This window comes from Lepisosteus oculatus, chromosome 25 (genome assembly GCF_040954835.1).
Source record: "Lepisosteus oculatus isolate fLepOcu1 chromosome 25, fLepOcu1.hap2, whole genome shotgun sequence".
NCBI lineage: Eukaryota > Metazoa > Chordata > Actinopteri > Semionotiformes > Lepisosteidae > Lepisosteus > Lepisosteus oculatus.
In genome coordinates, this window is record NC_090720.1 from 5,698,020 (window position 1) to 5,721,825 (window position 23,806).

Here is a 23,806-nt window from a genome sequence, read left to right on the forward strand (position 1 = left end):
ATACATAACATACAGTAGTTGTTTTTGAATGCCAAGTTCATTTTCGTGGTTAATAAAATTGAGATATCTAGCTGTTAATGTGACAAAAGCAGTGTGATTACTGAAGGTGAAATAAAAAGTGTGAACAAATAAGACTGCATAACTTTGTTAGGAAACAAAGAAAAGAAGTGTCAGTAAATCAGACCTGTTTTCCCACCATTCTGAGATAAACATGATAACATGACATTTCTGTACAACAATAAATGATACAATGGACTAAAATTAAGTAACATGTCCTTATATTTTGTGATTTGTAGTTTTTGGCAAATATTACCATGTTAGAAAATGAAAACACTATTGATTGCATAGATTTTCTTCCATATTTATTGGAATTTAGAAAGCAGATCATAATGATGGCACACAGAGCTTTGAAACAGCACTGACAATAATTCAGTGAAATAACAAGTGCAGCTTTCTGAAAGCAGTTACAGAAAATACAATGCCTTAATAAAGGCTACCTAGCAGGCAGACACTCTGCCATTGACTTTGGTTTCCAAAACCAAAACAAAAGCTCGAACAGAATTTCAAGCAAAACAAAAGACATCTCTTGCTTTAGCTCAGCAAATATGTTTTTTTAAAAAACAGAATCATTCTTCATCTAGTATCTGAAGGTCAATGTGTAACTGACACAGTTCTAGTGCAACAACATGTCAAAGAAGGACAGGTTTTCACAGAAGAAGACATATCTGAAACATTCTTTTACACAACATTCAAGGTGAATATTTCCTAACAGAGCAAGCACTGCCTGCACATTCCTTGTGTGACAAACTATAATCCGACTGTGTAGCCTTAAACAGGCAGTTTGCACTATATGAAATGCTTTAATCCTAAAGGATTAAGAGGCAATTCCTTAAAGGCATTTGTATCGCATACATTGTATGTCTAAATACAGTACTGCATTTCTCTAGTGAAATACATATGCTGTGAAAACTCACAGCAAAGTTTATACACACTATAGTGTGAAATTTAAATTGAAAAAGTACTCCTGGTCTCCAGGAAAAAAAAAATTGAAGACATTTTTGTGCAATTGGCACAAGAGCCAGCAATTTGCGTAAATCTGAAATGGATCAAACTGCTGTGGAATGGGAGTCATCTGCCTCCCTAAAAGCAGTTCACTGACAGCAGCACTGCGAAAAAGTACACAAAGTACTTCATATTACACTGGTTACTTCAAAAGAAAGCAACAAAAAACTTTTTTCAAAGCATAACTCTCTTGTGCAACAAGATAGATGGTTAATCTCTAGTACTATATTATACAGACTATAATGCACTTTGCATCTTCTAGTAGCATTTAATACCTTCTGCACAAGCAGAAGAAGAAGAAGAAGAAATATTCTTCATACACTGCGAGAATTACTGTCCGTACCAGGTTTAGACCGAGCTTATTGAATTCTGTTTTTTCAAAGGTCCTTGACAGTCCACAGTGGTCTACCAGGGCTGCCAGATGGCACATCTGGACAGTGCCTCTCCTTTGATGGTGGTGTGATGGACTGGGGAGCTCAGCTGAGGCAGGACACTCTGACAGCTGGTTTTATCCAAGGAAAGCTGTGCGTTCTGGAAATGGTTCAGCAGTCTTCCCTGGGACTCCACCTTCGTCCCATCCTGGGAGAGGAAGCGCTTGATTTCTTGGACACACCTGGAGTAGCCTTCACTTTCAGCTGAGGGCCCATAGGGGGCGCTCACGGGCTGGCGCTGGCTGTGCCGCCTCAGGTAGCAGACCGTCATTTCCAGGATGTCGGCTTTTTCCAGCTTGGAATCCGGCTGCTGGTCCAGGAGCTGCCTGAGCTGCTCGATGCTGCTGTTGATGCGATCTCGGCGCATCTTCTCCACTATCGGCTTTCTCAGCTGCAAAACAAGGACAAGACACCTGTCAATCACCTGGCTCTGGGATCCAACACTGCTTACAGAATTAAAATGGATATTTTTAAAAAGCACTGTAACATCTAAGCTTCACAACTCACCTTGATGGCCAGAGTCATGTGCTCCTTCGAATAGCCCATTGCTGCAGTGACTGTAGGTGCCATGGCTGTATCTGTGTGCTGGAGCGCTCTCTGTAGAGGGAGTCTGAGAGTCTGACTTGTGCTGGTTCATCTCTCCTATTTATAGTCCCCAATCTCCATACGAATGTGTGGGTCTGGGGCTTGTTGGAGTTTCTCACAGTCCGTAGCCAATGGACGAGCTCGGGGGACAATGGGGAAGCTGGGATTGCCACATGCTCAATGAAGTGCTTATTGCCGGGGACAATGGCCGTCTCTCTGGGGAACAGGTGGAGGGGAGGGGGCGATGACGAGTGACTCACAGGGCGCTGTGTGAATCTGGGAAAGTGGTGACCCTGGAAAGAGAGCAGGTCTGCTGCCCAATGATGGGATCAATGCCATTGAAAAAATGGTACTGGTCATTGGAACAAGCATGGGACAGGTACAGTATGGAAACAGTACCAGAGGAATAATTGTAAATGTTCACCAAAGCATATCACTTGGTGACACTGTAGATAATATAGATGATTAAGTTTCAAAAACTGTTGAAACTCATGGCAGTTTATTTTCATGTTTTATATGAGTCTCTCAATTTTCATTAAGGTCTTCTTTACTGTAGATGATGTTTTTTTCTTAGATTTCTTAGATTTCTTAGATTTCTTACTAAATGTAAAGTTTAATTGTATATAAAATGTATTTTAATTGAACTTTAATTTTATACTTTATAGAAAATCATTTAAAGTTGGTTTTTGTTTCTTAACCATGACATTTTCAGAACATGAGAGTTGTCCTTTCTCCACTAATCGATAGCAAAGGAAAATTTAAATGTCAGCATGCAAAAATCAATCAGGTACTCAGTTGTTTCAGCTGGAATAAAATATAAAGAAATAAAAAAAACTGAATTCACTTCAAATAGTCATTAGCTTGCAATAGGATGACTGACTGCTCCATAAAGCTGCTACAATCTATTATCTACGCACTCTTCTGTTTAGTCGGTTAGTGGCTGATTAAAATATGAGCAAATGATTTCAATAATCTTGTAACCCATTCAGCTAGACAGTCTGAACACAGAACTCAATTACCCATAAAGATACATATATATCTCAACTGCTTGACAGTCAATTAACTCAATTTACACCACAAAATTATAAATACAGAGAGAATATCAGCAAGAAAATGTCATGCTTTAAAACAGGCTTAGATATCAGTGACACATTTCTGATTTGATTGCCCATAAAATCTTTCAAGATATATTTGCTGATCACTTGTGACTGGAATCACTGTGGAAGGTCCACCAGTGGAGTATGGACAGCCTCCACACAACATGTCCAGATGTCACAGATGTGTCTCCAGGCTTGTGGCTGGTCCGCACTGTGAGTAAAAAGCTGCTCAGGGTTTCCCACACTGTGCTCTGTGTGCTGTGCTCCCTGCACAACAAAAGCAGCCGTGTGTGCTGAATGAGACATTAGTGACGGTGATTGGCTGTGTATTGTGGGTCAGCCACAGCCTGACTTCACACACCATCTGGACTGAGAGGAGATCAATAGCTGATATAATATCAATACCGCTTTTCCTCTGTGCTTCTTTTCTCTCAATGATAATCATGCACCACAGCAGTGAGGAGGTGGAGCGTAGCTTTTATTTGATTTCTTCTTGATATGTCAGTGAAAAAAGTAACACACAGTATTTTATTTATTTGTTTGTTTGTTTGTTTGTTGACTCTCAGGCACAGAGAACACAGAGAATTAGTGGGATACAATAACCTTCACTTTGCCCTGAAAGTTTGTATTTTACAGATAATAGTCAGATGTTACAGTGTCTAACAGGTGCCCCAGTGCAACACCCCTTTGACCAGCGAGAGAAGGTGCCCAGATGCTGGTGAGACTGAGGAATCCTAAAGACGCTGGAACTGTGACTGTGCTCTCCAGAGCTTTCCCACACTCTGCCCATTGACAGAGCGCTCACTGCAACAATAGAAGTGTGCCTTGTCAGATGCTAATTCGCTTAGACCAGCAGATAATGACAAGCCCCCTGAGTATATATGTACTCATGTTAAATATACTTCTATCAAGAATGACAAAAACACAAATGTTTAGAAAGAATACGGTCGAGGAAAAATGTGCTTCAGATTAAAACACTCCAAGTGCAATATGTCAGTTCAAATCAAATGCTAAACACTTTAAAATCATCATACCCTCTTAATCGGCATTACTGTCCACAAAGACCTGTCAGACAATGTTTAAATCTGTGTACAGGGATTATATGTATTGAGCAGAGGCCATTGGAATTTGGAAAAAGATTTTATTAATATTAAAGACATGATTTCCATTCTGACTGTCACTGAATTCTAAGTAGACTTAAGCATTGAGAGATTAAATGACAAACTTTTTTTTCCAGAACTAAGAAATAAACACCTAAACAAATTACCCCATTGAAAAATGACCTTTGTTGAACAATGAATATCCACTGACAATGATCTTTTGGAAGACTATGAATGCCGGGTTGAGGAAGGTCTTTAAATTCCTTTCCCTGAGTGCTGTGCTGTGCTACATGGGGCTTTCCAAGCACATTGGATCTGACCTCCTGCATATGAAGAGAATTTCAATGTTGTAGAAAGTGTGCCAAAGGAATTACAGCACTGTGTTTGACAGTTTCAACCCTGTTGCCAAACAATTGAGTCGCAAGCGATTCAGTGTTTGTGCTGCTCTTGCCCACACTGACCCAGAGGAGCTAACAGTGGCTCTCTGAGATGAAGCTGGACAGATAGATACTGTGAAGTAAGCCTGGGCCCAAGCCAGCCGTGACAGAAGTAACATTCAAAATGTCAGAACTCTCCTTTCTAAATGACGTACTTTCTCTAAGACCGAAACTAATCAGTGAATCACACCCCCTTTCCCTGCAGGCTGTTGTGTGGGGGTCACTCCATTAGTATCGGCCCACTGGGACTCTGAGAGTGAGTTTTCCTCTGTTTCTCACACTCTCTCCATTCACTGAGTGAAGAGGGGAGACAATAGAAGTGTGTCTTTATTACACATCACATTAGCGACGGTGTTTGATCTGCCAATGTGGGGGCAAAGATGCCTCATCCCCAGGAGACCATATGGGACCAAAGTGTCATTGTGCAGCTTCAGTCAGACCCCAGAAACCTGTGTCAGCGCAGATGGATTTAATATGCAACACATTTATACTCCTGGTGCCTTTTTGGCGGTAAACCAGGAGATGTTACAGTGTATGTTGTGTATTTACAGCACAAAATACTGCATGATCAGCAGCATTAATGTCCCAAAATATTATTCTTTAAAATATTATAAAATAAATCATTATATAATTATATTATAATAATACATATAATTGTTACGTGATTGTGATTACACATAAGTGATTACACATGATGGTTGTAATCACAATCACCTACTATTTCTACTGCTACTTTTAATACATTATTATACCTACTTAGACTGTTCTTTAAGACTTTATAATTATTTTATTTTCTGTGTGTTGTGTTGCATTACTTTTCTTTTGGTTACTACACAGGGAACTTTTAGTCCCTGAATCATCTTAGAACTGTACTAATTTCTTTAGTTTGGTATGTTTTCTTATCTTCATGTTATTTTACATCATGTTACATCAGTTTTTCAATTAATTGCTTTGAAAATCCAGCTTCAAATTCACCAGAATCCTCTAACAAACAGACAGCTGCGCTCACTGCTACAGAGCTGAATTTTGCTTTTGACAGTGATGGATTGAATTTCCATTGAATCTAAGCCTATGTTTGTCCATCATGTCTTTGATCTTTAAATAGGCACAACACACCTCCTATATTACTGTTAAATCTTATATCTTCAATTCAGTACCTGATACAACACATGTAGACGATGGTTCAATTGTCTAAAACAGATTTACATACCAGTATATTATTAAAATCCTATAGGGCTTAATAATACTTATGTTGAGGTCCAAATTAAGAACTATGCAAATACTTATAGCCCTGTCATTAAAATATCTGTTGTACTCAACTGTGTTCAAGGAGACTGAAAAATGCATTGAATAACTTTTTTCATCAAAACATTTATTCACCTTTTTCACTTTCCTCCAATTATGCATCACTAATAGCAGGATTATGTATTAAAATAAAATAAGCACACAAGTAACATAGGATTAATATTTTATTTCATTTCTCTATAGAGAACACTATAAAGTTCATAGATGAGAACCATGTAATAAATATTATTCACAAACATGAGTTCAGTTTTACTGATCACAATACTACTCTTTAAATAAACACCCTACATGAAGGTTACAGGTAATAGCCCATATCTACAAACATTGTAAACTGGACTGTGAGAAAACATCACATCACAACCACATCTTGAAGACGTCTCCAAGATCAGAACATGTATGGCACCCTTAACAGAGTGTACAGATTGAGAAAACACTTTTATAAAGCCTTTATAAAAGGCATGAATACATGTCATAAACATGTCAGAAATGAAATAGAGAATATTTATGTTTCACTAGAGAATACGTGTATTTCTTCGGAAATAACATGCATCACATCTTCAGATTACCCCTGAAAACCTAAAATCCTTCCATTAGGAAATAATTATTTCATTATACAGAAATACCACGCATGTGCATTGCACACAGATTTTGTGAGCACGCCGGTCTTATAAAACAAGAAACGTGCCCTTAGGGGATGTATTTCACATCCTCACAATTTAAAACTTTTTGACTCAATCTCTTGTGCAACAAGAAGATACAATTCATAGTGAATTGTCAATTTTTTGGAAAATATCTGTTGGCCTTTCTGTGAACGAAAGTAGCATTAACAATATTCTGCATTGCAGAAGAAGAATGAAGAACTCTTCATACACGTTGGGAATTTCTCTGAATGTCAGTCTTAAACTGGTTTGTTGAACTCTTCTGTGAGTGTTCATTGACAGGCCACAGCGGTCTACCAAGGACGCCAGAGAGGACTGATGCCTGAAGGCTCGCCTTTAATGGTAATGTGCTGGACGGGGGCACCAGGAAGGACTCTCTGACACTTGGGCTTCTCAGAGGAAAGTTGCGCATGCTGGAAATGGTTCAGCAGTCTTCCCTGGGACTCCACCTTCGTCCCATCCTGGGAGAGGAAGCGCCTGATTTCTTGGACACACCTGGAGTAGCCTTCACTTTCAGCTGAGGGCCCAGAGGGGGCGCTCACGGGCTGGCGCTGGCTGTGCCGCCTCAGGTAGCAGACCGCCATTTCCAGGATGTCAGCTTTTTCCAGCTTGGAATCCGGCTGCTGGTCCAGAAATTCCTGGCCCAGGAGCTGCCTGAGCTGCTCGATGCTGCTGTTGATGCGATCTCGGCGCATCTTCTCCACTATCGGCTTTCTCAGCTGCAAAACAAGGACAAGACACCTGTCAATCACCTGGCTCTGGGATCCAACACTGCTTACAGAGTTAAAATGGATATTTTTAAAAAGCACTGTAACATCTAAGCTTCACAACTCACCTTGATGGCCAGAGTCATGTGCTCCTTCGAATAGCCCATTGCTGCAGTGACTGTAGGTGCCATGGCTGTATCTGTGTGCCGGAGCGCTTTCTGTAGAGGGAGTCTGAGAGTCTGACTTGTGCTGGTTCATCTCTCCTATTTATAGTCCCCAATCTCCATACGAATGTGTGGGTCTGGGGCTTGTTGGAGTTTCTCACAGTCCGTAGCCAATGGACGAGCTCGGGGGACAATGGGGAAGCTGGGATTGCCACATGCTCAATGAAGTGCTTATTGCCGGGGACAATGGCCGTCTCTCTGGGGAACAGGTGGAGGGGAGGGGGCGATGGCGAGTGACTCACAGGGCGCTGTGTGAATCTGGGAAAGTGGTGACCCTGTAAAGAGAGCAGGCCTGCTGCCTGATGATGGGATCAATGACATTGAAACACGACCAGTCATCGGAACAAGAATGGGCGTGATGCAGAAAATCCTTGATGGGAAATCGATGAGAAACAATAATCTATCAATAAACATCTGGGTAAGATCATGTGTACAATATGGGCACAATAAAAGTATTTGGTGATTTTATTGTCTAACTGCACATCTTCCAAATTGCATCGAAGAAATGGGCCTGTCCAGGAACATTTGACTACAGTCGAGACAGACAAGATTAGAATGACTTGAAGTATAATTTCTCAGCTCTGTAAAGACTATGCAGTGCTGTATATGTCAATCTAATATAACAAAAAATGAAAAAGAGGATTTCTTATCATGTAGAAATAACTGTTGTACATGCAAAGACTTACAAATATTTTTAGTGGCCTTTAATACTTTAAAATATCATGTATTGAATTAGTCAGAAATGTGAGGAGGGTGTGTCAAAACTACAACTCTAAATGTTTCGCGGTAAGCTACAGCACATCGGTGTATTATACTTCAAAAAAAGTAGCTCTATATATGCATTCAGAATGAACGTATGGATATGATAAAATTCAGATAAGAATCATTTTTGGTGTTTGTATCGTTCCTTTCACCTCCGTTCTTAATCATCAAGAAGTCAGGACCTCAGTTTAGAATTTTTGGATGAAATAAGACGAATGTCACCTTCTTCAGCACCATGTGTACCCTGTCCCCTCACTGGAAATTCTGCAATAGAGGGAGAGTATCACCTGCAGGTCTGCAATCACCACTTATATCGTCATTCCCTTATTTGAGCCCCGTCAGCTCCCTGGGCCAGAGCTCAGCCTGGTTTCTATGGCGTTGAGCAGACGAAAAACCACAGGAGTCCCCCCCCACAGACTGGATGCAAGTACATTGTACATGCAGGTAAATCTTAAACCCCTAAAATACTGGTTTCCATTTATTCTTCTGGGTGGACTGCAGCAACTGGGTTAAAGTCCCTCCCTTCTCTCAAGGTACAACAGCAGTGACTGTAACTAGGACTTGATCCCACACTCCTCCGGTTTTGGGACCAGAGACTTACCCACCACACAGAGCTTCACCCCACCAGTTACACACTGTAGGCTGTTTTTGCCTGGCCATCCCCCATCCCAGCTCAGGCCAGGCACAGCTTGACTGCTGTGCACTGATGAAATCAGGGTACTAGGTGGTAGTGCTCCTATCATTTCCAAAGTGTTAGAAAATTCATATCAAAAACCCTAATCAGATATTTTCTTTTTAGCACAACAGTATGTACAGTATCATTCATCATTAATATTATAATTTTAAACAATTCTCTTAGTTAAGAAAGAATTTAGAAAAAAAGATTTTCAAAAACATTTGCCCCACACCAGTATTGTTCTTCAGGAATATAAAAGTTTAAAGGTATAACACTAAAAATTTTATGCAGGAAATGGAAATTTTCACAGGTGCTTGAAAATGCATACACCACCAACAACAAAACAAACAAACAACACAGTACAAATACCAGCTGAAAAAACTCCTCTCATAGTTATTAGCTGATCACTTGTGACTGGAATCACTGTGGAAGGTCCACCAGTGGAGCATGGACAGCCTCCACACAACATGTCCAGATGTCACAGATGTGTCTCCAGGCTTGTGGCAGGTCCGCACTGTGAGTAAAAAGCTGCTCAGGGTTTCCCACACTGTGCTCTGTGTGCTGTGCTCCCTGCACAACAAAAGCAGCCGTGTGTGCTGAATGAGACATTAGTGATGGTGATTGGCTGTGTATTGTGGGTCAGCCACAGCCTGACTTCACACACCATCTGGACTGAGAGGAGATCAATGGCTGGTATGTTATCAATACATTTGTATCAATACAGCACAGCCTTTAGGGTAAATCACAACAACACATTATATCATGGAACTGAGACAGAACCCATAGCCCAATATGTGGGGCTCAACGGGGGGAAATTAAAAAAAATTAAATGAACTGGACTTCCACCCAAAAGAGTATAAGGAAAGCCTTTAGTTTATTATATGATAGTACAGCTGAAAATCTTTTTATTATGTTTTAAATGTCCAGATGTTCTATGGAAAATCAATTTGATTGAATGTTTTTCATTTTTGTTACAGATGCTGCCCCATTACTCTAGCTGCTTATCTTTAACGTGCCGCAGTGATCTAACAAGAAATCTTTTGGGTGTCCCCGTTTCAGCATGCCTCTCCCCTGATGCTCCCCCTCGTCCACCCAGACAAGAAGGTGCCCAGGTGCTGGTGGGACTGAGGAATCCTAAAGGCGCAGGAACTGTGACTGTGCTCTCCAGAGCTTTCCCACACTCTGCCCATTGACAGAGCGCTCACTGCAACAATAGAAGTGTGCCTTGTCAGATGCTAATTCACTTAGGCCAGCAGATGTTGACAAGACTCTCAGGGACACATCTTATTCGTTAAATACAGTTTAATCAAGGACCTAATGAACACAAACATTTAGGAACAATGAGGACCAGGTGTATTTTCAAAAAGAAATCTCCTGGGATAACCTCCGCCAAAATTAGTAAATTAATTCAAGGTAATCAATGAGTTTTTAAAAATGCAAAGAAGTCACCCTCCACAATAAATCAGCATTATTATCCAATTAAAATTCTGTCAAAATGATCTTTCTAAATTAAGAATGGGGGTTGTGTTTGCTGAGCAGAGGTGACTGGGATTTGAATGTGGATGAGGTTTAACAAAGCATATTGAGATTTGTTTCATTCTACAGGTTCCACACTTACAACTTTCCTATTACCTTCCTATGATTGACTCCATAAAAAAATACTCAATAATGAATGAGGTGACAAGGACACGTTTCTGTTTTTTCAAGTAAATAAATCCTTAAGCAAAGGCCTACACCACATCACTTTCTTAAAAAAAGGAGATGAGAGTAATAAAAACACAAAATCTCCACAATTTTCAACTCCACTATCAGACATATTTAGCCACAAGATTACAATAACATCTGCTATCTTCACTGTGTGTTGCGTTCCTCCATTCAGGGAAAGCACTTTCAGAGAATAATATAGAAGAGCTAAGAGCTGTGCAGTGAGTTAAGATACACAGCAATACAGTGTTTGGGGATAGGCACTCTTTAATATGATACATGCTTTCACTAAGATCAAAACTAATCAGCAAATCGCACCCCCAGTTCCTCATCGCCTGTGTGCTGTTCTGTGGGTTGACTCTACAGGTATCATCCCACTGAAGCTCTGAGAGCGCGTTTTCCCTCTGTTTCCCACACTCTCTCCGTTCTGAGTTCAAAGGGGAAACTACAGAAGTGTGTCTCATTACACATCACGTTAGCGATGGTGTGTGATCTCCCATTGTTGGGGGGGGGAGCCTCAATTCCCGGGAGAGAAAGTACGTGTGTCACTGCTCACTTTTAGCCGAATGTCAGAAACTGGAGTCCGGCGGCTCAGATCATTTCTCATTTCACATCCAGCAGAGAGCAGCACAGTTAAAGTCATGCCGCTATGGTTGCGGTAAATGAAGAGATGCAAAGATGCGTGTCCTACATCAATAAAACGTTATAGCACATGGTCAGCAGTAAGCTACTGAAGTAACAGTGCCCCCCAAACTATAGAAGTATTATGATCACAATAGGTGGGACCGCTGTTACATAATTCTTGGGCCTTGGGTTCAGTGCTTAGGATTCTGTAATGTCTCATGTGTGGAGTTTGCATGCTTTCATTCAAGACAGGGCGTCTTGATTATTTGGTGTCTGTAAATAATTCTTCAATAAGCTGCTTTCTGATAATAGACTAATATAATAATAACTAATTTTGAATCATATTAGATATTAGATGTAATAACAAGAAAATTATAATGATTGTGATTTTAAGACTTTGTGAAAAACAGCTTCATTCAAATACTGTATATCCCATCAGTTACTTTAGCCCATCAGTTCAGACTCTACTTGAATGTACAGTACAGTATGATTCATCATTGTAAGTTCTATGCCTTGTGTTGCACTGCTGAACACAGTGATTTGACAGTTTACGCATCATCTTAGAATGTAATTTATTTCTTCACATTGGCTTGTATTGGTCATTGAAATGTGTGGCTTTTGTTTTATTAACCAATTGAATAAAAATGACCATCCCAAATTGTGAACATATAGGTGTTGTCAGAGTGGCAGACTTGAAAGGTGCTTATGGCAGGTAAGATCCAAGATCTGAATGAGAAAGTTTAGGTCTAAGTATCAAATTCTTTACTTCCAGAGTGTATATCCTTCAGTACGTCAACTCTTCTATTCAGTACCAAAGAGAAGCTCAAAAGTTTAAGTGTTAATGTCGAAATGTACAATTACATATGTGAAACTTAGAAAGAACTTGGAAAGAAACACCTTTCCAATATTTATGGGAAGTAAATGAATTCAGATTTATTTCATATCAATGGCTTTAAATAAATTTTTGTAAATTATACAGGAGAGATTTTACTTTCAAAATGAATTTCCCTTGTTTGAAAAATTGTAATCTGAACAAAGTACATCTTGTGAGTAATGTTATTAATTGACTCAGTTTCTTTCACTTAATCATTCCAATGTACTACTGAATGTAAAGTAATATACTAAAATAACATTAAGCACACAATGGAATATAAGGCTCAATTGTTTATTTGGATTTCTTTAAGAGGGCAACCACTTCAAATGCACATGAATTACGTAACAGAATCCAGTTTTCTGATTACAGCAATTACATCTTAAAAGTACCTTACAAAAAGGTTACAAGTGTCCACAAACATTGTAAACCAGACTGTGAGAAAACATCACAACCACATCTTGAAGACGTCTCCAAGATCAGAACATTTACATCACCCTTAACAGAGTGTACAGAATGAGAAAGCACCTTTATAAAAGGCATGAATAGACATAATTATGTCAAGATTTCTCAAAAAGAATATAACGAAAATATTTATACTTTACTACAAATATGTACAAATTTGTACATTTCAGAAATAAAACTAACGAGATTAGAGAATCCAAGTGCTCAATTTAGGCATTAAACTTTAAAAACCACATTTTCAGATAAGCGCTAATATTTTCATTATTAAGAAAGGTTCTTATGAAAGATACAAAGTTGCCTTCACAGAAGGTAAATGCCTAAATTAGACAGCAATTTTACTTTAACAAGGAATATGATAACTTATATATTATCGAAAAATGTCTTGTAATAAGAAGTATTTTGCATGCCTATTATTGTCCAACTATTGGTAATATGTCTTGTCCTTTCTGTGAAAGAAAGTATAATTTAGAACATTCCACATAGCAGGAAGACATCAATTTTCTTTAAAAAGGAAAAATGCTATTTCAACATTATTGAAATAACTTCTTGTGTAACAAGTAGTACCAGATATGTGTAGTGCGTTCCCACATTTGGGTAACATTTCTTTGCTTTCTGTTACTGAAAGCAAATCTGATAATATTCATTACTGGTAACAAAAGTGGCAAAAAGTTGCTTTACATAAAACTTTTTTAAACTAAAAGCTCTTCACATGATTCTTTTTAAACAAGATACAATCTTGCCTTCACTGAAGGCAGGTTTCTGAGTTAGAAACCAATTTCCTTTTAACAAGAAGAATCACAGTTTCAACATTATTAAAATAATTTCTTGTGCAACAAGTAGTACCCGATATGTGCGGCGTGTTCCCACATTTGGGTAACATTTCTTTGCTTCCTGTTACTGAAAGCAAATCTGATTCTGCATAGCAGAGGAGGAAGAAAAAGTCTTCTACACACTGAGAATTAGTGTCCTCGCCCATCACAGACTGGACTGTTCAATTCTGTTTGCCTGAGGGTTTAGTAAGAGTCCACAGTGCTCTACCAGGGCCTCCAGAGGATTGTGTTAGCCTGAGTCTCTCCTTTGATGTTGGTGTGATGGACTGGGGAGCTCAGCTGAGGCAGGACACTCTGACAGCTGCTCTTATCCAAGGAAAGCTGTGTGTTCTGGAAATGGTTCAGCAGTCTTCCCTGGGACTCCACCTTCGTCCCATCCTGGGAGAGGAAGCGCCTGATTTCTTGGACACACCTGGAGTAGCCTTCACTTTCAGCTGAGGGCCCAGAGGGGGCGCTCACGGGCTGGCGCTGACTGTGCCGCCTCAGGTAGCAGACCGTCATTTCCAGGATGTCGGCTTTTTCCAGCTTGGAATCCGGCTGCTGGTTCAGGAGCTGCCTGAGCTGCTCGATGCTGCTGTTGATGCGATCTCGGCGCATCTTCTCCACTATCGGCTTTCTCAGCTGCAAAACAAGGACAAGACACCTGTCAATCACCTGGCTCAGGGATCCAACACTGCTTACAGAGTTAAAATGGATATTTTTAAAAAGCACTGTAACATCTAAACTTCACAACTCACCTTGATGGCCAGAGTCATGTGCTCCTTCGAATAGCCCATTGCTGCAGTGACTGTAGGAGCCATGGCTGTATCTGTGTGCTGGAGCGCTCTCTGTAGAGGGAGTCTGAGAGTCTGACTTGTGCTGGTTCATCTCTCCTATTTATAGTCCCCAATCTCCATACGAATGTGTGGGTCTGGGGCTTGTTGGAGTTTCTCACAGTCCGTAGCCAATGGACGAGCTCGGGGGACAATGGGGAAGCTGGGATTGCCACATGCTCAATGAAGTGCTTATTGCCGGGGACAATGGCCGTCTCTCTGGGGAACAGGTGGAGGGGAGGGGGCGATGACGAGTGACTCACAGGGCGCTGTGTGAATCTGGGAAAGTGGTGACCCTGTAAAGAGAGCAGGTCTGCTGCCTGGTGATGGGATCAATGACACAACTCTACTAACTGGACTGTACACGTGTTTAGGTGGGAGCACATCTGTCCATGGAGAAACAGCCGCAGAGATGTGAAAACAGCAATGTGGTAGCCTATGCTGAATTAGATGGTACGATTAAAACATACATAAATAAGCTGAAGTTATTGTGTCTCAAGGCACTCAATTATCAAAATACAAATAAAAAAATCAAATGCATTAAATGCAAGGTAGTACTTTAATCTGTTGGGGCTGTGTCACAACAATACGTGTCAATGCTGTGATGAACACCAGCAGCGGAAGAAGAAACAACAGGATCAGAGTTGAGAATTGAGTTGCGCTGAACCGGTAGAGAAAGTGACTCTATTCCCACACTCCCGCCAAGACAGCGTGCCGCCTTGCATTGTGAGCAGCACACGTCCCGTGTGTCCCTGCGCGCGCAGATGGGCCGCCTGCCGAAGATTTGCACACACACGCACAACCCCGAGCTTTCACTGAACGTGGGAGTCGGACTTTCACAAAGCTTCCCACACTCCTATTCACAGGCACTGAAAAGCGCCAACAAAGGACGTGTGCCCAGTTCTACAGAGCAGCACTGACAGCTTTCACTGTCATAACAGGGCAGGAAGGAAGCAGTGGGGTGGAGGGTTTGAGTAGACCATCTGGATTTGAACTATTCATTCACAGGTAACCTGCTCCTCTGGATAGAAATTCATCGTTAGTGCTCTGATTTCCCAATAGTATTTTGCTTATAGACCATGTTCCTCCGTATTTGGAAAACTAGTTTGCATTGGCATATTGGTGACCATTAGTGGCAGTTCATTGGTTTAATAATAATAATAATAATAATAATAATAATAATAATAATAATTGGTTACACTTATATAGCGCTTTTCTGGACACTCCACTCAAAGCGCTTTACAGGTAATGGGGATCCCCTCCACCACCACCAATGTGCAGCCCCACCTGGATGTTGCGACGGCGGCCATAGTGCGCCAGAACGCTCCCCACACACCAGCTATCAGTGGGGAGGAGAGCAGAGTAATGAAGCCAAGTCATAGATGGGGATTATTAGGAGGCCATGATTGGTAAGGGCCAATGGGAAATTTGGCCAGGACGCCGGGGTTACACCCCTACTCTTTTCGAGAAACGCCCTGGGATTTTTAATGACCACAGAGAGTCAGGACCTCGGTTTTACGTCTCATCCGAAGGACGGCGCCTGTTTTACAGTATAGTGACGGGGACACTAGGACCCACATGGAGCGCAGGGTGAGCACCCCCTGCTGGCCCCACTAATACCTCTTCCAGCAGCAACCTTAGTTTTCCCTAGTGTAAATGATTATATGAATACACTTTAGATTGTCCCAACCCTTAGTTGGAATAAGCGGTTTTCTGATAGGGAATAAGGATGGGGAATGGGGGGATAATGGATAGGTGTATAAGAATGCTATTTATATAGCATTTTCCATTCCAAAGGATCCCAAAGACTTTTACACATAAGAGGGCACCCATTTCATCTATCACTGAATTACAGCATTCCCACTAAACAATAGCTCAGGCACAGAAATGAGAAGCTATTTCACCGGGTGAAGTACACAAGAACTCTGGGGAGGTAAGACTAGTGGAATTTATTCTACATTTATTCCCTGTCTCCATAATGGAGCATTAGAAGCTTCCTGCTGGTCAACACCACTTATAGCAACAGCCTGATTTTCCTTACAGGTCTCCCACTCTTGCCAAAGCCTAGTCTGAGTTAGCTTCCGAGAAAACGATCCCATTTCAGGGCAAAAATATGAAAATGTGTTTACAGTAAGGGGGATTCAAATTGTATATAACTGGATGCACAGTGCAGCTATATTTTCCTGTGCAGCTATATAACCTGTTGATGTTTTATGATAATGCAAATAAAATGTGTTTGTCTGGCCTACATATTCAAAACTTACAGGCAAAAAAAATAAGCTTCTACATAGTATGTGAACATAAGTACCACAGGACAGAAATACTCCTTGGATTATAGTCTCTTAGTCAGTAGTTACTGTTTTACTTTCAGAATGAATTAGCATCTGACAAGGCACACTTCTATTGTTGCAGTGAGCGCTCTGTCAATGGGCAGAGTGTGGGAAAGCTCTGGAGAGCACAGTCACAGTTCCTGTGCTTTTATGTCTTTAGCGGGGGAGCAGGACTCAGACCCTCAGGCACCTGATTGATTTTTTTCTATTTTAAAGACAGACTCGAGTACAAAGTAGCAGGACGAACTGATGATCTGTTGAAAACAGCATCGAGAGCAGATTTTCCTGATCATTTCTCTCACATTTTCTTGAGAGATAACAAAAATAATAAAAACATATTAATACGCTATATCAAATAAACCATCTGGACAAAAAATAAATAATTAATTCATCACCCCATTATTGATCACTGAAGTAAAGTCACAAGCTCACCTAAAGCCAAGATAATATCTTACCCACACATCGGGTATTGCAATTCCAACTACAGGCACAGAGGAAAAGAGGTATTGACATTATATCAGCCATTGATCAGCTCAAACTTTGGATGGTGTGTGAAGTCAGGCTGTGGCTGACCCACAATACACAGCCAATCACCGTCACTAATGTCTCATTCAGCACACACGGCTGCTTTTGTTGTGCAGGGAGCACAGCACACAGAGCACAGTGTGGGAAACCCTGAGCAGCTTTTTACTCACAGTGCGGACCAGCCACAAGCCTGGAGACACATCTGTGACATCTGGACATGTTGTGGATTGACTTACAGATTCAATTAGATACTGTATACATTTTAGTGATAAACTTATCAGTTTATATACAAATACAAAGGGACATACCATGTTTTTAATATTTTCAGGGAATACAAAGGGACATACCATGTTTTTAATATTTTCAGGGAAAAGTATTAAGTTCACCGACTACACGGCAGCGATTTTTGTTGTGTTTTAACATGATCAACTTTAGGGTTCTTAGAGTTAAAAGGCTCAGAACTGCTTTGTTACACTGCCCAGAATAATTCTAACAGAGAAGGTACAAATTTAGGTATAAGATGCCCATTAACCATTATTTTAATATTTGATTCATCCAAATCATTTACCACCAAATATACAAAAACAAACCAAATGGAATTTGATGTAAAAGACATAAGCAGCACTACTATCACCAAAAACAAGAATAAAAAGTATATACATTAATCAACAGACTTGTTAATAAAATTTAGAAAACAAGTAGTCTGAAAAATCTTATAACTGGATATGTATAAAAGATTAAGATTTATGCAAGCTAATTGCTAATGTCATATCACTATATTCTTTGCAGAAAGAGCACCTGAACCAACAGCTATGGTCAAACACATTTTAAAGAATTTAGATTGCACTGACAGGAAACATACTGGGAAGACCTGGTGCATACTGTAAGACTCAGGAGCACAGCCCTGGACACCGTAATATTTTAAATCACGTGTCACATACACACACACATTCTAGTTAGCAGAGCTGTGTTTTTAGTGTCATTGATCCCATCACCAGGCAGCAGACCTGCTCTCTTTACAGGGTCACCACTTTCCCAGATTCACACAGCGCCCTGTGAGTCACTCGTCATCGCCCCCTCCCCTCCACCTGTTCCCCAGAGAGACGGCCATTGTCCCGGGCAATAAGCACTTCATTGAGCATGTGGCAATCCCAGCTTCCCCATTGTCCCCCGAGCTCGTCCATTGGCTACGGACTGTGAGAAACTCCAACAAGCCCCAGACCCACACATTCGTATGGAGATTGGGGACTATAAATAGGAGAGATGAACCAGCACAAGTCAGACTCTCAGACTCCCTCTACAGAGAGCGCTCCAGCACACAGATACAGCCATGGCACCTACAGTCACTGCAGCAATGGGCTATTCGAAGGAGCACATGACTCTGGCCATCAAGGTGAGTTGTGAAGCTTAGATGTTACAGTGCTTTTTAAAAATATCCATTTTAACTCTGTAAGCAGTGTTGGATCCCAGAGCCAGGTGATTGACAGGTGTCTTGTCCTTGTTTTGCAGCTGAGAAAGCCGATAGTGGAGAAGATGCGCCGAGATCGCATCAACAGCAGCATCGAGCAGCTCAGGCAGCTCCTGGACCAGCAGCCGGATTCCAAGCTGGAAAAAGCCGACATCCTGGAAATGACGGTCTGCTACCTGAGGCGGCACAGCCAGCGCCAGCCCGTGAGCGCCCCCTCTGGGCCCTCAGCTGAAAGTGAAGGCTACTCCAGGTGTGTCCAAGAAATCAAGCGCTTCCTCTCCCAGGATGGGACGAAGGTGGAGTCCCAGGGAAGACTGCTGAACCATTTCCAGAACGCACAGCTTTCCTTGGATAAGAGCAGCTGTCAGAGTGTCCTGCCTCAGCTGAGCTCCCCAGTCCATCACACCACCATCAAAGGAGAGACTCAGGCTAACACAATCCTCTGGAGGCCCTGGTAGAGCACTGTGGACTCTTACTAAACCCTCAGGCAAACAGAATTGAACAGTCCAGTCCGTGACGGGCGAGGACACTAATTCTCAGTGTGTAGAAGACTTTTTCTTCCTCCTCTGCTATGCAGAATGTTATCAGATTTGCTTTCAGTAACAGGAAGCAAAGAAATGTTACCCAAATGTGGGAACACGCCGCGCATATCGGGTACTACTTGTTGCACAAGAAATTATTTTAATAATGTTGAAACTGTGATTCTTCTTGTTAAAAGGAAATTGGTTTCTAACTCAGAAACCTGCCTTCAGTGAAGGCAAGATTGTATCTTGTTTAAAAAGAATCATGTGAAGAGCTTTAGAAAAGTTTTATGCAAAGCAACTTTTTGCCACTTTTGTTATCAGTAATGAAATATTTTTTATAAGAAAATGCCCTAGGTCATTTGTTATATTGTTATTTCACAGAAATATGCTCACACACAGTGAAATATACATTTCTCATTTCTTGTTTGTGAAATATTGATAAGTTTATAATGTATCCATGCCTTTTATAAAGGAGCTTTCTCAATCTGTACACTCTATTAAGGGTGACATATATGTTCTGATCTTGGAGACATCTTCAAGATATGGTTGTGATTTTTTCTCACAGCCCAGTTTACAATGTTTGTAGAAACGGGCTATTACCTGTAACCTTCATTTAAGGTGCTTATTGATAATGTATTGTTGTGATCAGAAAACTGAACTCTTTTGTATGAATAATATTCATTTGCTATGGTTCTCAAACATGGATATTGTTTTGTTTTTCAAAACAGCAAAATCAAATAAAATTTGGTTCAATATACAAAAGATTCAGAGTAATTTCAGCTTCCACAGTTTATAAATTATAATAATGTTTTTTAAAATCTCACCATATACAGGTAACTGGAACACATCTGAATGAAAAGGCTACAAAGAAATCTTTACTTCTTTATTCACAACCCAATATAAACACGATCTTTGCTTACAGCACGTTAACATTGTGTTGAGTCCAGGGAGTAAAATCACAACAATGTGCCCTTTGACACATTTTCCCAAATGTTGCAAATACTGAATAGTATAATGCAGAGATTGTGTTGAGCTTCCAAAGATCTGAGACTTTTAGGGAGAAATTTAATTCAATATAATGTCAACCATCCACCCAAAAGGAATTAATAGTCTCACTGTCAAAGCTGCTTTTCCGCTTTTTAGTGGATCTTTTTAACTGCAGTGGTTATTTAGGGGTGTCTCCGTTTGAATTTTTGGATGAGCCAGTGTTTTGAATTGTTAATACAGTAACCTTACATAATACAATTTCCTAAATAAGATTAAGAAATTATTGAATTTAATTATTCTACCGTTCCACATATTAAGACATATCTGACCTTCATCTATTCTTCCCCAAGTCCTAACAGTAGATAAATCTAACCTCATGGCACAGATAACACTCATTCTGTTTGCCATGAATGTGTTTTAGAGTGCCATCAGTTTAAATACATTGCTTGGCTTGGTTGCCATTCGAGAATATTTGTATTTTGAAGACAATTATCTGCAAACAACTTCATCAAAATACCTCTGTCACACTCTTCAATGAATAATAATGATAGTAAATACTCACCAGTGTGGACAAGGTAATGTGGGTCAGTTATAATCATATGGGTGGGATGCAGGAGACACGATCACAGTCAATATCAAGCCCACAGCACCAGAGGATAGTACACCAATGTCTCCTGAGTCTGCCCACAGAATAACACACCGGAGGAACTCTTTTATCCTGTAGAAGTGTTCAAAATCAACATTGTTACTGTGTCTGAAGCCAACGAGGATTAAACAGATCCTTAAAACCCTGAAGCGTGTTTTGCTTAAACAGATGCCTTGTGATGTATTAACCAGTTAAAGACATACTGTATATGTGTTAATTCATTTACCTCAGGCTCTTTTTTCCGAGCACGTTTAGAGTTAAAATTGCACTCATGGTAAACGTTTTAACAATCAACTGTTGAAAAGTTCAATTGAACTGCAAGGCATGTAACAGTAGTACCTTTCAGGAATAAAGTGCTTTTGGAATTTAACATGTTCTATTGAATCCAGCCAGCTTGAATAAGTTTTCTTTTTACTGTGAAGGCCCTGTTTACCAGTTTTATCCTGGTTCTCTCTCAGGTAACCTTAACCTCACTAGGTTAGTGTCAGCTCCCTAATGCCTGTGACATAACATTGTCATTATTAAATTTCTATACAAACATCCTCACATCTCCTGGTTTACCGCCAAAAAGGCACCAGGAGTATAAATGTGTTGCATATTAAATCCATCTGCACTGACACAGGTTTCTGGGGTCTGACTGAAGCTGCACAATGACACTTTGGTCCCATATGGTCTCCTGGGGATGAGGCATCTTTGCCCCCACAATGGCAGATCAAACACCGTCGCTAATGTGATGTGTAATAAAGACACACTTCTATTGTCTCCCCTCTTCACTCAGTGAATGGAGAGAGTGTGAGAAACAGAGGAAAACTCACTCTCAGAGTCCCAGTGGGCCGATACTAAGGGAGTGACCCCCACACAACAGCCTGCAGGGATAGGGGGTGTGATTCACTGATTAGCTTCGGTCTTAGAGAAAGTACGTCATTTAGAAAGGAGAGTTCTGACATTTTGAATGTTACTTCTGTCACGGCTGGCTTGGGCCCAGGCTTACTTCACAGTATCTATCTGTCCAGCTTCATCTCAGAGAGCCACTGATAGCTCCTCTGGGTCAGTGTGGGCAAGAGCAGCACAAACACTGAATCGCTTGCGACTCAATTGTTTGGCAACAGGGTTGAAACTGTCAAACACAGTGCTGTAATTCCTTTGGCACACTTTCTACAACATTGAAATTCTCTTCATATGCAGGAGGTCAGATCCAATGTGCTTGGAAAGCCCCATGTAGCACAGCACAGCACTCAGGGAAAGGAATTTAAAGACCTTCCTCAACCCGGCATTCATAGTCTTCCAAAAGATCATTCTCAATGAATACTCTGTTTTACTGTTCTACAAAACTTGTTTTTGTTAGCAGATTTCAGTCATTTTTTAACTTTGCAGGTAAAGTTCTTGACACTTACTGTTTTATTTATAACACCTCATATTGAAAATTCAGATTTTCAGAATCAGAATCATTCCAATCAGAATGGAAAGGCATATCTCAGCAATTAATATAATCTTTCACAAATTCCAGTCCACATCCCATTCACTCTTTAAATCTGATTTCTTTGCTCAAGTTTAAACTTAATGATACAGAGTGCTGATCAAGTGTGTAGAAAGAATTCTGTGCATTTTTATCTAAAGCTTATTATCTTAAAAGCACACTTTACCTAGACTTTGCTCTTTGTAAGTTGTTGTGTTCACTGAGTCCTTTATTAAACTGTATTTAGCGGATAAGCTTGGTCCCTGAGAGTCTTGTCAACATCTGCTGGTCTAAGTGAATTAGCATCTGACAAGGCACACTTCTATTGTTGCAGTGAGCGCTCTGTCAATGGGCAGAGTGTGGGAAAGCTCTGGAGAGCACAGTCACAGTTCCAGCGTCTTTAGGATTCCTCAATCATCCCACCAGCATCTGGGCAACATCTTCTCTGGGTGGACAAAGTGAGCAGGGGAGGGAGTATGAGAAGAGCCCCTCGATAAGCAATGGAGTACAGAGAAAACATTTTAGGGGATTACAGTGAAAACATAGAATTTTTAACATTGTATGTAATATAGTTTCAGGTAACAGGGTAAATAGAGACACCCCTAAATAACCAGTGCAGTTAAGTCACTGAATCACTGGGAGCCCAGTTTCCTGACTAGATTTCATTTCATTCTCATACGTGAGAGCCACATGTTTAGTTCTGCTGTCCCCCTACCATGGTTTCATATGTTCCTATGAAACATCCTAGACACAGCAGTAAGACCATTAGAAAGGTTAAAAATGAGAGGAGATCATTTGTCCTATCTAGCCTGTTTGGTAGATAGTAGGTAACTGACCTACTGATCTCAAATAGCCATTTTATAAAAGACGTCAGGGGATCATCTTCAACCACATGGCTGGGTAGCTCGTTTCACACACCCTCAACCCTTTGGATAAAGAACTGGCTCATATTTTTCTCTGTTCAAAAATCCATTTCCTTCAGCCTGTCAGCGATGGATATCCCCTGAAACCCCAGATTGTACCTGGTCCAAAGGAGCAATATCCTTCCTATATTGTGGTGACCACAATATTTGTACACAATATTCTAAAGGAGGCCTTACAAATACCAAACCTCTCAATGAGGTTTTACAATTCTAACATAACACTCCTTGAAGGCTGGAGGTAGAGATGTATTGATACAATATTGATCTCCTCTCAGTCCAGATGGTGTGTGAAGTCAGGCTGTGGCTGACCCACAATACACAGCCAATCACCGTCACTAATGTCTCATTCAGCACACACGGCTGCTTTTGTTGTGCAGGGAGCACAGCACACAGAGCACAGTGTGGGAAACCCTGAGCAGCTTTTTACTCACAGTGCGGACCAGCCACAAGCCTGGAGACACATCTGTGACATCTGGACACACTGCAGCTCTCTGATCCACTGCTTGACGTATTCTCATTTTTTACATTATATTTTGTCATTTATATGCTAATACACAATACCATTCACAACAACTACGTTTTGTACCATTTTAGCA

General features: G+C 40.7%; 4 protein-coding genes across 4 annotated transcripts; 1 reads left to right on the plus strand and 3 right to left on the minus strand.

Moving 5' to 3' along the window:
* Positions 1–340: 340 nt before the first annotated feature.
* LOC138225072 (transcription factor HES-5-like) lies at positions 341–2,177 on the minus strand. The gene is made up of 2 exons (XM_069183915.1): positions 2,001–2,177; positions 341–1,884 (listed from the first exon to the last, which is right to left on the minus strand). The coding sequence occupies exons 1-2, from the start codon at positions 2,061–2,063 to the stop codon at positions 1,468–1,470; spliced, it is 480 nt and encodes a 159-aa protein (XP_069040016.1). The 5' UTR covers positions 2,064–2,177; the 3' UTR covers positions 341–1,467.
* A 3,990-nt stretch (positions 2,178–6,167) lies between these two features.
* Positions 6,168–7,613, minus strand: LOC102685165 (transcription factor HES-5-like). The gene is made up of 2 exons (XM_006642044.3): positions 7,512–7,613; positions 6,168–7,395 (listed from the first exon to the last, which is right to left on the minus strand). Exons 1-2 carry the CDS (start codon positions 7,572–7,574, stop codon positions 6,970–6,972), a joined length of 489 nt encoding a protein of 162 aa, XP_006642107.2. The 5' UTR covers positions 7,575–7,613; the 3' UTR covers positions 6,168–6,969.
* A 4,909-nt stretch (positions 7,614–12,522) lies between these two features.
* Positions 12,523–14,434, minus strand: LOC102683774 (transcription factor HES-5-like). Its single transcript, XM_006641949.3, has 2 exons — positions 14,277–14,434; positions 12,523–14,160 (listed from the first exon to the last, which is right to left on the minus strand). Exons 1-2 carry the CDS (start codon positions 14,337–14,339, stop codon positions 13,744–13,746), a joined length of 480 nt encoding a protein of 159 aa, XP_006642012.2. The 5' UTR covers positions 14,340–14,434; the 3' UTR covers positions 12,523–13,743.
* Positions 14,435–18,483: 4,049 nt separating this feature from the next.
* On the plus strand, positions 18,484–19,949 carry LOC138225071 (transcription factor HES-5-like). The gene is made up of 2 exons (XM_069183914.1): positions 18,484–18,599; positions 18,716–19,949. The coding sequence occupies exons 1-2, from the start codon at positions 18,537–18,539 to the stop codon at positions 19,130–19,132; spliced, it is 480 nt and encodes a 159-aa protein (XP_069040015.1). The 5' UTR covers positions 18,484–18,536; the 3' UTR covers positions 19,133–19,949.
* The last annotated feature ends 3,857 nt before the right edge of the window (positions 19,950–23,806 follow it).